The 15,480-nt window shown below is 46.9% G+C and overlaps 1 protein-coding gene across 3 annotated transcripts in view; it reads right to left on the bottom strand.

Moving 5' to 3' along the window:
* Window positions 1-15,480, bottom strand: part of Sel1l3 (SEL1L family member 3) — a 97,956-nt gene that overhangs the window by 42,732 nt on the left and 39,744 nt on the right. For all 3 annotated transcript variants that reach the window (XM_046423662.2, XM_046423664.2, XM_046423663.2), the window contains exons 9-11: window positions 15,288-15,428; window positions 3,715-3,926; window positions 1,793-1,972 (exon numbers count right to left, since the gene is read on the bottom strand). In XM_046423662.2, the coding sequence (XP_046279618.1) occupies window positions 1,793-1,972; window positions 3,715-3,926; window positions 15,288-15,428 (533 nt within the window). The remainder of the gene's footprint in view (window positions 1-1,792; window positions 1,973-3,714; window positions 3,927-15,287; window positions 15,429-15,480) is intronic.

Genomic DNA, 15,480 nt, shown 5'->3' with positions numbered 1-15,480 from the left:
CTCTGGTTCTAACCAATTAAACATTTTCTTTCATAATCATAACATTTCATATGCCAAATCTTCAAAAGAAAAGGAGCTTGTTAGCAACATACCATTTCCCGTTGCTAATTTATGCTGAATTAGAATTCTTTAAAGTATAATATAAAAAAAAGTATAACATGAGACATATAGGGCACTATTAACACATCCTGGCTCTATGGAAAGACAAAGGAAATGTTATTTTTGGAGCCTGGTTTTGTAAAAATGTCTTTTTTTTCAGGGTGATTCTTTTAAGATACTTTATTAATAAGTTAATTCTTATTGAATGGAGGTCAAATTTTGCACATGGTTTGTGTACACTGAAAGAATATTCAGTACAAATAATAAGGGGGTGTGAGTTTATTCAGAAGGAATCATTTTCTAAAGGAATTAAAATGTCTCCATAGACGGGCTTTGGTGGTTACAGCTTCACTCATGTTTAATGTTCACTGACAGCACATATCTTTGAGTTGTTTATTTCATAACCGTACAGTGGCCTCTATGGATTTCTTTTACGAAAACCATCCATTCCCAAATATCAAAGCATGCATTTTTTGCACTTTGGGTTTCTGGTACAACCCAGCAGCGCAGCTGGGGACCCAGTGTTCTGATTCTCAATTACCCACTAGCCCAAGATTCGCCATCCTGACCCTCAGGCCTGCTCACCAAGCAGGGGAAAAGCAAGTTATGACACAGATCACAGCCAAATCCTGCCACACGGTTATGTACCGTCCCTGCCTGCACAAACCCAGGCACCCCGCTCTGTTTCATATTCCTGTGGCAGAGTAGAGTAATTGCAAGGACTGTCTAGGCAAAGTCAAAAATATTTACTATCTGGCTCTTTAGAGGAAAAAAAAAAAAAAAAAAAAAAATATATATATATATATATATATATATATATATATATATATATCACACTTCCCAACTCGAGCAGCTCATGTGCTGTGACCCTGAAGCCAACCTCCTGTCTGCTGTCCCATGACGCAGGCTGGTGTCATCAGGCCCGAGCTCTCCTTTTGTCCCTTACTACTTTGAGCCTGTTAGGTCTGGAGACGATCCCTCTGTCAGTCTAATCTAACACGTGGCTTTGTTTGGTTTTGGCAGATGTGAGCCACTGATTTCTTTGCCCAATGAGTCAATAAGATTTGGAAGCCTGCAAAATGAGGGGCTGGAGTTGGTGCCCCCTCATCTAGTCCTTAGTCCAGGATAGGACAAAGTCATCAAACACCACCTGCTGTTGACGGTCACCCAGGAGCACGGGGCCAACGAGGTTCATGTGATGGAGACAGACATTTCTCAAGTGTGTAGCACTGGGATCCTGGCCGGGTGTGGCACTGATGTCTGTGTATCGTAGTCCCTGCTTGCTCACTGCATTATTGATAAGCACCCCAGGAGATTAGTGCCTCTCACAGTTGGACTCAGTCCTCCCTAACATCTCCAGACCTTGCCATTGCACACAGTTTTGGGAGAAAGACAAGAGGTCTATTCTCCTAATGCACTTTTTTTGTTTTTGTTTTTGCAAAATCCAAATCTGTCCAGGGCCAAATCTCCCCTGCACATACCAATCTACCCACTCATGGAAACTTTCCTGTGTACGGACATGGACTGTACAACCCGAGAACAGAGTCAGAAAATGTAAACTAGAGAGGGCAAGAAAGCTTCACTCTTCATTTGATCATGCTCGCTCACCCTCTGAGAGACAGAAAAAACCCTTTATAGATAGTTCAGAAACACTGGTAAACAGCTCCCTTACATTTCCACCCATCCCAGGTACCTGGTCTCCTTGCAGCGTGTGCTGGTCAAGGGGTGTCTTCGTGGCAATATTGCTGTAGTAGGCATACGACAGTTCCCAGTCCAGGGGGTAGCTGTCAATACCCTGGTAGTGCTTGTACCCAAGATTCATTGCAGACAGTCTCTCGCTGCCCTGGCCTCCAACCAAGCTATACAGCATGCCCTGTTAGGGAAATTGGCAAAGTGTTCACAAGATTGAGGACAGGCTTGTAAAATCCTAATGCTGAAAGGTCATCCAGCTCAATCCCTATATATGATCCTGCCACTTCAGAAATTGTGAACTTGCCTTTGAAAAAAGTCCATCTCTAGTAAATCAACTAACCCAGACCTCTTATGGCTTACAAATCCACAGCTGTCATCCTTCCTAACATCTAGTATCTTAAAATGAGAAATGGGGACCTTCCTGAATTCCCTCAGGACTTTCTTGCCTCTCAGCCAACTGGTCTAAAGACCCCTGTGCTGCTTCAGCTGCATTCCCTGTGAACACGTGCTCTGAATGTGGGCACACACCCCAGCCCCCACTCTCAGAGTGTCTTTATAGGCTGGCTGGTCCAACAAGGTCATTTCCTATTTGAGGAGATAGAGACCTAGCAAGGTAGAGCACCCAGCCACTGAGTGGCACAGAGAAAGCTAGAATTTTCTACATTCGTCCACCTTTGTGGGGACGGCTTCAGGGACTCAGGGAAACATCCTATTGATCAGGAGCATCTATAAACCAGAGGCATTGCAAACGAGTCATTTAAAAGGAACAAGGAGCCGTCTGGGTGTGTGTAAGAGGATGGGTTTCCCCAAATCAGGGACAATCACGTGTGCCAATATGAAGATTAAAGGTGACCAGGGAGCATTTAGCGCTCTTTCTTAATTTCTCTCTCTCTCTCTCTCTCTCTCTCTCTCTCTTTCCTTTTTTGAGATCTCTCTGTATTGCTGAGACTGGCCTCAAACTCTATCCTCCCGTTTCAGCCTCCTGAGTAGCTGGGACTATTGGTGTGTCCTGGACTCAGTCACATATTTTTGCGATGATGGATTTTATCTGTCAATTTGTCCAAGCAATGGGGTCCCAGTTTATAGGTTATTTCTGGGTGTGTCTGAGGGTGTTTCCAGAGATTAGCACTGCGGTGGACTGAGCACAGCAGATGGCCTCCCAGTGTGGGTGGTCCTCATCCAATCCCTTGAGATCCTAAATAAAACCAAAAGGCAGAGGAAGAGGAATTGTCTCTTTTTGCTTCCTGCCTGTCTGTGTGAGCTGGGACATTGGGCTTTTCCTGTCCTTGAACTGGAATTTACACCATCAGCATCCCTAGTCCGCTCTGGCCTTCAGGCTTGGGCTGGAAATATACCACCAGCCAATATGAGCCAATTCTTCATAATAAATCCTTCCTATATATATAATCCCATTGGTTCTGTTTCTCTGGAGAACCCTGACTAATACACTTATGAAAATGTGACTTTAAATGTTAGGCAAGTTGCATAATCAATTTGGATTCCAAAACCCCAAACAAAACTGTCTGGGATGGCATTTATTTTGATGGTAGAAAGCTGGATGTGACAATGCTTTGCTTAGAGACCCAAATGACTTCTCTTAGCAGAGAAGGAATATGGGATAATGGTCTCACCCTCAGAGTAGTCACGCTCATGGGGAAGAGGACACTGTTTTTTGAAGGAATGGGATTCTGGAAAGCACGGATCAGTGTGCTCCCAGTGCTGTGTGCAGAATGACACAGAGGGCTCTTTTCCACTCCCTGAAAGCAGGGCATCCTGTGTTTACGCAGCCCCACGACCCTTCTCCTGGGCATAAAGGTCTTTAAAGGACTCCAAGGAGGTGCGACACGTCCGGTTCTGGCCAGGGTGCTGTTCTGCAGACACAACACAGGTGGCCGATGCTCCTGGAACCCACGAGATGCTCACCTGCAGCTGGTCCCGAGGCACACTTAATCCAGTTTCATAGAAGACTGCGAGGTAGTAGGATGCTTTATGGTATCCGCAGCAGCTGGAATCCATCAGAAAGGGGGCGACCGAGCTAATTTGGTGAAGACCATCAGAGCTGGAGAGTCTCTTTACAGCCTTCTCGAATATCCTCCTACCGATTTCTAACACAGACTCGCTCTGGCTCCTTGGCCCTGTAAATAACACAATTCACAGCACACGGAATTAATTACCATGGGATCAACAGGGCTTTAGAAAGAAGAGAGAAAAGCCAATTAAATCACCTGAGTTATCGATACGGCGAGTTCCACAGTATCTTGAAATATACCACCTTCCAGGGAGGTAGATGAAACCCTTTAGGGATGCCCGGGCGTCATTCTGTAAATAGCTTTTTCTTTGGCACTAAATGACAGCCTAGTCTCCTGGGGAAAGGATGGGCCTCACAGAGCTCAGCGAGTGCCTCAAGAGGGTAATTTACCCGGTGTAATTCACCACCCAATCAGGACTACTGCAACTTCCACAGAGACACTTTCGTTCTAAGACTCTCTGAAGAAGAATGTGTTTTATCCCAGAAATAGTTCTTAGGTATTGCTCTAAAAATCTGAGCCAATGAACCTGATTTTGACACCTCCTGCCTGTCTTTGGCCTCCTGTTCCTCTTGTGGGTCTCTGAACACAAAACAACGGACAACTTTCATGGGGGACTTCTAGCCTGCCAGCAGAGAGGTGTGTCCTGTGTCCTGTGCAGATTGTCACTGGATCCCTACAACCTTAGGAGGTCTGTGCTATTATTAGCCTCCTGGGTTTTCTCTGGAACAAGGCTCCCAAGAACACTGAGGCCTAGAGAAGTGAACGTGACCATTTGTATATGGGACTTGGGAATATAAGACACTTGTTACTTGGTCTAGTAACTTGTCTAAAGTTACCAAGGGATTGAGGTTGAGCCCACCCTTGAACCCAGCTTTGCAGGTCACTAAGGCCTGAATTCTCAGTCAATCTGCTGCATTCACCCCCTGACAGACAGGCAGCAACTTGTCACTGTGAATAGACACATGTCACTCAACTGCCCTGAGCCATGATGCTTCATTTTATAGAATTCTCCCCTAAATCTACAAGCAGACCAGCATCTAAGCCCAAATGAGCAAGTCTGAAGGTCCTATAATGTAACTGTTAGAGTCTTCTAAAATCAATCCACATTAATCAGCCAACAAATATGCCCTTTCTAGGACAGGTAAGGCGCTGTTCCAGATGCCATGTTACAAAGGTAACACAGGATTGCACAGATGTTATGTACGTATAACTTAGGACTCAATTATATGTAAATAATGTCAACCTGAATGTGAAGCTAAATGTCAAGACTAAAATTTCACCTTCCTAAGAACTGTTACATTCAACGTTCTTATTTTCTTCATCCTATCCAAAATAAAAGTTATTAAAAAGCAAGTTTCAGAAGGCAGCAAGAGACCCCCCTCTTCTCAGCCCTCCATCAGGGAACGGGCAGAGGTGCCCACATGGGAAGGCTTGGCATGGGGTTTATTTCTGGGCAACTCACTTGCAGAGGTCTATGCTCAAAGCAGAGGTCAGAATCAGCAAGGTCCAGGGTGACACTGTGAAAGCTGATACATTGTTTACGAGCTGGTGCTGGTCCCTGTGGGCAGGGTGGGCTGGCTTTCCCTGAGAGGGGACAATGTACCTGCACTGGCAGTCCCTCGAGCTGTGGTGTCTCCCCTCCACTGCTGTGCTTTGTTTCCCTTGATCCCAAGCACCCAGAACATAAAAGGCTGAAAAAAATTATCTTACTGAACAAACAGTCGACCCATTTCCTACATCTTTTTTTTAATAGCTGCTTTTTGCGAGAAAAATCAAACCATGCAGATTTGTATAAAATAAAAACAGAAGTGCCCTCTTCCCCAATCTTTCTTTAACAGTGAAGATAAAAGCTTGGTATGTATGCTTTGAGACATTTCCTTTTAGCATATACAATAATTCATACGTACATTCATTTACATACATTCATATACATTCTCTTTCCCAAAATGGCATATTATGCTATTATGAATTCCAACTCGCAACTTTTTTTAAAAAAACGAACTCTACATTATTATTATACAGTTGTCAGAAGCTCATTTTTTCTAATGTCTCAATAGAACAGTCATCCCGTGCTCGCCACATACAAAGTCCCACATATAAAGTGGTCTAGTGTCTGCCTTTAACCTACAACCTCTTCCTGTATGTTTTTAATCATTTTGGGATTACTTATAATACCTAATACAATGTAATTGCTATGTAAATAGTGGTTACTCTGTATTGTTTAAGGACTAATGACAAGGAAGAAATGTCCGTGTTTATTATTATTCTTTCCTGAGGCCCTTTTTTCCACCCACTCAATGCTGGAGGATAGAACCCAGGGCCTTATGCATGCATGTTAAGCAAGTGCTTTGCCACCAAGCTACTTCCCCAGCCTTCTATTCTTATTTTTGTGGGTGCATGGATCAAGCTGCAGATGCCAAACCCATAGGCACAGAGGGGCAACTGTCTTGCATTTGGAGCTGTACCATTTCCCAAGCAGTTGTCTATTTTTAGACTCTTGGGCTGCTTCCAGTGGTCTTGCTCTGAGCAACAGCATGGCGGTGGACATCCTCGTTCGCCTGCGTTCGCCTGTTGGGATATATCTGAATGATAACAGCCTTTCCCATCAGGAGTCTGGGGATTGTTTTGGATTTTCTTTGTGTAGTTGAGGTAGGAATCCCACCCTCCTCGACCATTAGCCGCCTTCTCCTCTGGATTCAATATGCACCGTAGCGTTCAGACAGGGTTGCAGCATAAATTCTACTGCTACTTATTCATATATTTACTTTTAAATATGTTCTCATTTCAGGTGCCCCTCTGTGCACAATCTCAGCAAAGCAGCATTAACATTTTGTTAACGATTCATTCCTGCCTCACCTGCTTTGCCAAATGCCTACCTAAGAAGATGGGTTTTGCCTGAGTACACACAGATCTGAGCTTTGTGGGCTCAGAGGAGGGAAGAGACTCTAAACAAATGAAGCTCCACATAAAACACTTGCCCTGCTGACCCCTGGCTTGGAACTCCAGAAATCATTAACAGGGCTGCCCAGGAACCTGGGATCCCTGGAAAATAAGGAGCCAAATCATATCCTTCACAGCGCTCAGTGAAAAACCTCAGCACAGAAAAACTTTGCGGACTGAAACATGGGCAGATTGTAAGGGCTCCATTATTTCTTTTGTATATTATAATTCTTAACTCCCCCCAAAATATTGCAATCACTTTTTGTCTGCATAAGAATCTAAACAACTTTCTGCACCAGTGACTATAATAGAAACTAATAATTCTAAGGTAAAATTGCTCATTTCACACATTTGTTAAAGTTTAAGTTCCAACTGTTGCCGAAAATCAAAGCTGTGATGTCTTTGGTGATATTGTGAAACTGGCGATTTTAAAGTCAGTTTAATGAAACTGTTAATTTCACCCATCTGGTTTAGCATATGCATTTTTTTTTAGTGGATCTGCAACTAAAACATGCCTTGTTTATAGAGATTAATGGGGGTAACGAAGAAACAAACAAACCACATAGGAGCCATTTCCCCATGCTCTGTCTCCCTGTACTAGAAGCTAAGGGACAAAAGTCACAGCCACCTTGAATTCACCTCTAGTATTTTCCCAGGGGCATAGCATCATTTATTTTGCCTTTTTTTTTTCTTTTTGACAATAATGGCATAAGGTCCCCATTTGTGTGCTCATCATTAGAAGAGGCAAGAAGCAAACTATGAGAAGGTGGCCACTTGCCGAGGGCCCCGGTGCTGGAGCCAGCATCTGATTGAGAATTCAGAAGGAGAAAGGCACCCTCGTTTCCTGTGAGAGGGGACAGGGACATCAATAGGAAAGTCATTTTTAGTTTCAAGCTTCCGAAAGGCACACTGCATCCAAAGCAGAAGTTCGAAAGACAGAAAAAAAGGAAAAGGAGAGAATGTCACTAAGCCATTAGAAGGAGTGTTCATCAAGTTTACTGATTGAAACACACAGCGCTTCCCTGGTTTGCATTCTGAGTCAGTGAGCCCCAGGGGCTCCCCAAGCTTTAGGGGCTGGTTTCTCTCTCTCTCTCTGGTACCTTTCAGCACTGTGTAAACTTCCTGATCTCCCTCTGTCCCTCTCTCCTTGTCCTCCTTCCTTCCTCCATCTCTCTCTCTCTCCTTCAGGTTATTCTCTGGGTTGGAAAATCAGAGCTCATTCTTTGTGTTGCCCCTCCCCCACCCCCCGTGTATTTTTTAAAAACTAAAAAATTTATGCTTTAAAAAAATAATAAAGATGCTGGTTCTTCAACAAACACAAGTGAAACCGCTCTTAAAAGAAAACAGTGTCCTGGTGTTATTCCACAACATCATTGCATTTTGACCACATCCATGCTTGCATTATAGGGTCTCCAAATAAACGCTGCGGTCCTTGGCAAAAAAATGAAATGGAAAACAAAGTAGTGTTTTGCTAGTGAAGCCGGTAACTACTGGGCACCTCACGTGGGGACACCTCTTCCCTACATCAGCACTCCAAAGCCTGGGGCAGGAGGCAGCAGTGGCCCCAAAAGAACCAGGCAGATGGTGTCCTCCCTGGGAAAAGAGCCCAGCCTCAGGCCTGGCCTCCTCCCAGAGAACCATTTATTGGCAGATCTTGGACTTCCTGTAGCCACAGGCACCAGCTCCAAGGTACCCAGGAACGAGGGCAGATGTCCCCAGAGACATGCTGTCCATCTCGCCTGTCTTCCTCCCCCATCTCTCCCTGCTTCATGTCATCTGCTTAGAACCCTGGACCCCGCCTGCCTGCCTGCACCTGAGCCTGAGTCCTTCCAGCCTGCTCCCTGTGCTCAGGTCTCCAGCTCCCTCACCACTGCCTTTCCTGCAACCTCCCTCCAGCCTCGCTTTCCGGGATGTGAGCTGAAAGGGGTTTTGAATTCAAACAGTTCAGTTTTGACAAGAAAGGTGTGACAGGAGAGGGAAAGAAGTAGCCAGCACAACTCTTAAATAATGAAGAAGCGTGCATACTAAACACGCCTGTACCAGCACTAGAAAAACCCAAAGGCTCGTAGGGCGATTCCTATTCCCTGGCAGGAGCCATTTTACTAGAGAATCAGAAGCTCCCCAGGAAACATCGCACAGGTTGACTGATCCAAACGCCCCTGGAAGTCCTGATCAGGGGTCTCTTGTTGGATGACACCCCAGAGCCTGGACAGATGAACGTGAGGACAGAGCCGCACAGGAGAATTCCCCGTTCCAAGCTAAGATATCAGGATGCAAAGCACCGGCTCTGGAACCTCAGGGGCCCGAAGGTCTCAGGACCCATCTATATGCACTGCTGCTGGGAGCCCAAGGAGCACAGCCATCTTTAATTCAGAGGCTTGCCAACGCTGGGAGGTGAGGAGCACGTCCTGTTACACCTCGGAGTGGGAGCACCATGGGAACAGCTGTGTTCTCTACCAGGTTGGTACATCAGCTGTCAACCTGTAACGTCTTCCCCTCTGCACCCCGGGCACTTGGCAGAGAGAGCTGTGTGGGGGCTGGCTCTGCTGTTCACTGCAGCTGCCGTGGGGCCTACCTCGGTGCTGGGAGAACCCAAAACATGGCTCCCAGATCGAGTTCGTATGTACCACGGGCTCTTCTACCCCGGACACCTGTCTATCTCAGACACAGATTATAGACAACAGGAAAGCCAAAACCATGAGGGCCACATTTCTGGAATTCTTTTAAAAATGGGTGTGCAAAGATCGGAGAAGGAGTCTGCTACTTTGGTTGACAATGGAAAGCTGGCAGAGCTGGGAAACAGACAGGACAGCAGCTCCCCAAAGGGAACGGGCTCAGGAAAGGTGGAAGAAATGGGGGAAAGGCAGGAAGGAGAGTAGCCCAGTGTGCTCTATCAGTCTGGACTGGAGTTGATTTAGACCTTGAATCTGTGTCTCCTGGAAGGCACATTCTTCATCCTTCAGTGACTCACTGGCCCAGGGAAGACTTTTGGAGCACAGCACACACACTGAGGTTCCCTGTTCCTTGGGGAGTGCACTGCAGCTCCACAAAGGTTTACCGAGGTGAGAGTCTTCGAAAAACCCTAGAAAACCTAGAAACGGTTCCAGATTTGAGGACTCTAAGTTCTAGTGTGGAATCAGACACATCAACCATCATGTGGGAAGATGGTTACTTTAAAGGGATACATACAAAACATCAAGGGGGGCAAGGGCAGAGCAGCTGGGGGCCTGGGAGACAGAGAGAAAACGTGGGGGGGTACCCGAGTTGGGACAGGAAGGCAGCATACCAGGTGAGCAAGCAGAGCCATGGGAGGGTGCGGTGGCTCTCTGAAGAGGATGTGGGCCCAGAGTGCTGTGCAGGGTCACACGGAAGAAGGATGGATTCCATGAGCTGCTAATGTACGCCCAGCACCTTTGCAGGTGGAGAATTAAAAGGACAACCTGGACACCTCCACCTGCCGTGCTGCCCTCAACGGGTCTGCAGCTGAGTAGGTGACAGCGACACGCAGACTCCAACAGTTCTAGTCGAGGCAGAGTCTCCTCAGGCCCACAGGGGACTTTCCCTCCAGGAAGCTCTTTCATAGACATGAATCACCTCTAAAAGCCTTCCATTCATAATTCCCATGAACCTACTATGAAACTGTTGCACAAAAATGGAAGACACATCACACCTATGAGGATGGAAGACAACAAGTGCTGGTGAGGATGTGGAGAAACCAGAAGCCTGGAGAACTGCTGGAGGGAACAGAAAATGCTGGAACGACTACAGAACAGTACGGAGGTTTCTCAAACAGATTTGCCACACGATGCAGCCCCTCTGCTTCTAGATGCATTCCCCCCAAAAACTGAGAGCAAAACGTCTTTGAAGAGAGACATTTGTACTCCCCTGTTCAGGGCAGCATTAGTCCCAATAGCCAAGAGGTGGATGCAACCCAAGCGTCCACCCTAGAAGAATGAGTGAACGAAACGTGCTGCATGCCCAGAATGGAACATCGCTGGGTGTGAAAAGCGAAGGGAATTCTGATATGCGATACCATGGGCGAGGACGTTGTGCTAAGTGAAACAAGCCTGCCACTGAAACATAAAAACGGTGCCACTCTACTTACGGGAGCTACGGAACGTTGTTAGACTTATGGGAACAGAGAGTGGGATGGTGGTTTTCAGGGCATGGGGGGAGGAATGGTAGAATTCCAGTTTTCAAAGAATCAAAGAATTAGAGACGCATGGCAAGGCAGTGTGGACACACTTAATGCTACTGCACTGGATTTAAAAAGGTAACTTAAGTGTATTTACCACCATTAAAACTTCAACACACAACTACCACCCTCAGGAGCAGAGGTGTAAATACCTGGCGATTCTCCCAGTTTTGGGGGGATCCAGGTATTCTGGGAGCACCTGGGAGGCGCTATCCCTACTGCTCTCGCTGGCTGGGGGGTGGAGGCCATTCTCCATGCTTGTTAATGAAGCTGAAGCCGGGCCACTCCACCCCTGCGGTCCTTTGAAGTATGCTGTTGGCTTACACAGAGAGCAGATGATCCAACTAAAATCACACAGTGTGGGGGGAAATCGCTCTAAGTCTGCCGCGTGCGTGTGTGTAGCAGCCTGGAACTGGAGTGTCGGCCATGTATATGGGGAGATGCTGCCAAGAAAGAGATGATTCCCTCCTAAAGAATCAGAAATAACAGACCATCATCTCCTACCATCCTATCTGTTAAAAAATCCGGGAAGAATAATCTCACAAATTAATTCCCCTGGGGGAATCAAGGGAGCTGATGTTTTCTTTATATTTGGCCTAACTCACTCTAGCTCAAAGCATGGATTTTGTTGCATCTTGGCTCATAGGGGGCACTCAGTCAATACTTCTTTGGTGAATGAATGAATGAAATATTGGGAGTGACTTAAGAGCCCACTTAGATGTTTGTCTTTCTATTCTGCTCCTACAGCAAAAATTCTAGGCACTGCACACCGATGCTCCTGTCTGTTCTCAGAACTTGTCTCAGGTATGAAAATGCAATGTGAATGCATTAGTCTGTTTGGTGTTACTATAACCAAATACCTAAGGAAAGCTAACTTCATAAGGAAAGAGGTTTGGTTTAGTTCAGAGTTCTGGTGGTTCAAGGCATGGTACTGGCATCAGATGGGTTGGAATGTGAGAGAGAGGGATAGCACATCACCAACAGGAAGCCAGAGAATGGGTCAGGAGTTAGACTTACTCGTAACTTACTTTCTCAAGAGCTCAGGGGTCCCATGGCAATGACCTTAATACCTTCCAAGGTCAGTCCCTGCAATGACCTTAGGACCTCTGACTGGGCCCCACCTCTTAAAGCTTTCCTCATCTCCCACAAGGCCATGCTAGAAACCAGGCTTCTGACACATGCACCTTAGAGGACAAACCACATTCCAACTATGGCAAAAGGATGTTCTAGTAAAGTCTATTAATCAGCAGGACAGGACAGGTCAGGACAGCAGCAGAGAACAGGACCTAAACTAGAGTGGTCTGAGGCAGGCCAGGGCCAGCCCGACACTATGCCCTTGGAAGGAAGGATCTTTGAGAGACCAGGAGCAGACGGTCATGCCTGTCTTACTATTATTCTTTTATAAAATGTATGTTAAAAATGTAAACCCATTTTTACCCTCAACTTGTAAAATCAGATTTTCTACCTATTTTTCAGTCTTGTTAGGAAGCTGGGTACAATGTATGACACCAATCTCTCCTGGGTTAGCTGGAAGATGCTCTTATAGCCCCAAGCAGTGTCACTGTGCTAGTGAGAGAGATGAATGAGAAGGAGCGTGGGCCTGGCCTCTGCAGGAGGCACCCCAGTCCTTCCAACGTGACCCAGAAAGGCAGGCACTGAGGGAAGAATGGGGCCTCCTCCGCTCCCCTGCCCCCTGCTCCCAGGCCACCAGGGCAAGGCTGAGACAAGCCGGTGGCTGCACGGCCCAGGGAGGCGGAGGCCTTGGCAGGGGAGGGAGACACAGCAGGGCCAGGGGGTATGGACACTCCTTGATGCTGTTCTAATTTGGCCCCAGAAGCACCTAACTGACGGGTCTGGCACACACGGTGGATCCTACAGTGGTCACCCAGCATCGGGGCTCCAAAGCCAAACCCAGCCTGACTGGATGCAGCACCTACATCAGGAAGTCTTGTGGCTAGAGAGCTCCGGATTTGAGTTTTTACCCAGATTCCATATCCAGGCCTCCATGGAGAATAAAATAGCCCTCACTTCTCATAAACAAAACTTTGAGCTGTAAAAAAATTAATGTGAAAACATTTTTATCGAGAGTATTTTCTTTAAAAAGAGTGTATTGTGAAAATGATTCACTCCCATTCCCAACAAGCAACACTATATTTAAAAATGATCAGAAATCTCATAAAAACAATTTGGAGGTGGATGTGGTCATAGCTCATTTAGCTTCAATTAGTCAACGTTCAACAAGCACCTCGACTCCCGTGGGTCTGTCTTGGGGAAAGAGCAGGGGCAGCCCATCCAGGCGACCAGGAAAACCTGGACTCGCCTCTGCCCAGTGACCATAGCAATGACACTGACACTGCGGTTCTCAGCCAGAGGTGCTTTGGCCTCCTTGGGGGCATCTGGATTTGGCAATGTCTGGAGACACTTTTGGAGATGAGGGGATGATGGGGGAAACCCTGTGGAAGCCAGAAACACAGCTGCATACCCTACAATGCACACGAGAGGCCCCCAAACAAAGAATCCTCTGGTGCAAAATGTCTAGTCGGTAGCACTGAGTTTGAGAAGCGCTGCCTCTGAGGGGCCTCCTGTGTGCTGGGACTGTCCCCAGCATTTTAGTCAGATATCAACTCACTGAACCCAACACCAGGAGACACAGGCTACTACCACCCATTTTGCAGATGATGACACTGAGATTCAGAGAAATTAAGTCCCTTGCCAAGAGCACACGATTAGCGAGTATTGGAACCATGGCTGTCTCAGCTCCCTGTCCTCCCTGCCCACATCCCTGCAGCCAGAGATCCTTCGGGGCCACTCTCTTCAGGTCCTTTAGCTCTGTCTCCGTCACTCTGTCCCACCCAAGCCTGCGTCCTCTCTTCCTGGACCACGGCCATCCTCTCCCCACTTCTGGCCCACACTCCTCTAGCTCACCTCTCTCTCCCCCACTGCCACCAGAGTGACCTCTAAAAGCCCCATCTGATACATCTGCCCACTGCTTGAACACCTCTGGTCACCTACCAGGAAAAGCCAAAACCCTTCAGGCTGGTGTCCCTCTCCAGGGCTCCTTGGGCCTCCCCAGCCCTTCCTGCTGCGTTCAACTTGCTGTGCTGCCCTCCCCTCTCTGCTGCCTTTGGTCTCCAACACCCACTCCGGAAGACACCTATGACCTTTCAAGAATCAGTCCCAAGGTCGCCTTCTCCAGGAAGCCTTCCTGGGATACCTGGGCCCTCCTGGGTAGAAATGACCACTCCCTTCTTTGTGCCTTTATTAACATGTGTTACACTTTCCCTTTGCTTTCAAGTCTGTCCCTCGAGGGCGGGGACCTTGTGTCATTTCACTTATCTCTGAAGGTGGCCAAGTAACCAGGGAGTCGCTCAGTAAGTCTTGAAAGAATGAAATAAAAATCCCTTACAGCTCAAAATTTTCCAGGACAGCAGAGTTGATATCTGCAAAGAAAAACTATGCCACTGGACACGGTCATTCTTAGGAGGCTGGTTTCTAGATCACCTTCATGCAGGAACACCTTGGTGACCCCTTACCACCAGGACAGTTACCCTTCACCCTTGGTCTCCCCTTCCCCTGGCTGAGCCTCTCAAGCTTCATCTCCTCTTCCTAACAGCCACGGTTTTAAGTTCCCTTGTGACCCTACAGTGTGTGTTTAATTAACTGAGCAAACCAAAATAGCTATGGGCCTAAAGAGAACCTTTGCAGCATTTAGAAAGGATTTGTAAATTCCTAAGATGATGCTTAAAGTGGAGTTCAAATCAGAAGTCCCAAATCTAAATGCCTAAGGGCCCAGGCAGTCAGACTCCTGAATGTAGGAGCCAGGAGGGGAGAAATAGAGAAAAGGGGCCCAGGATGGCCCCACCAGGCCCTGGCCACGCCCCACCTCCAGGATCATGGCCTATAGGAGTGAAGGGTGAGGATTACCAGATCTTTGAATGTTTCCATAAAAAGCTAGAAATGTGCATTTTTTTCCTACAAGTTTTTAGATACTGATAATCAATTTTTTTTTTTCTAATCCGCAAAAAGGTACTTTGCAAACTAACTCCATGTGGGAGCCGGCTCCAGCCGCTGGCTGTGTGCATTTGTGGCCTTGGCTTTAAAGAATTGCTCAGGCAATTCCTAAATTTAAGTTTTTGTGTGTGGAGTTGGAAATATGCACAGATATATTGAGAGTTGTGGACATACAAGGGCAGAATTTAAATTTGAAATTAAACTAGAACACTAGGGTTAAAAATAACATTGAGGCATAAATCACCAAAGAGGTTGAGAGAAACAGAAAAACAGGGAGCCTCTCTAGCCAGCAGCCCAAGCTCAGGCAAAAGCTCCATTACCGGCCAACAAATTCATCTCCAGCAAGGCCTGGAACAAGCTGGGGTGCTTGTCTTTCAGCTCCTTCTCCCAGGGGAAGGCTCTGCACGTGGAGGGTCTCCCGTACCGGCGCCTGAGGTCCAGGTAGGAGTTGTGGAGGTCACCTGCAACAGAAGCACAAGAGACCACACCCGTCAGAGAGGCCAAGCCTTCGCC

Source organism: Marmota monax, unplaced genomic scaffold (assembly GCF_021218885.2).
Source record: "Marmota monax isolate L192 unplaced genomic scaffold, Marmota_monax_Labrador192_F-V1.1 WCK01_AAM20220418_F8-fsc00009, whole genome shotgun sequence".
Classification (NCBI taxonomy): domain Eukaryota; kingdom Metazoa; phylum Chordata; class Mammalia; order Rodentia; family Sciuridae; genus Marmota; species Marmota monax.
The sequence above is the reverse complement of the archived record's forward strand: the minus strand, read 5'-3'. Positions and strand labels throughout refer to the sequence as shown.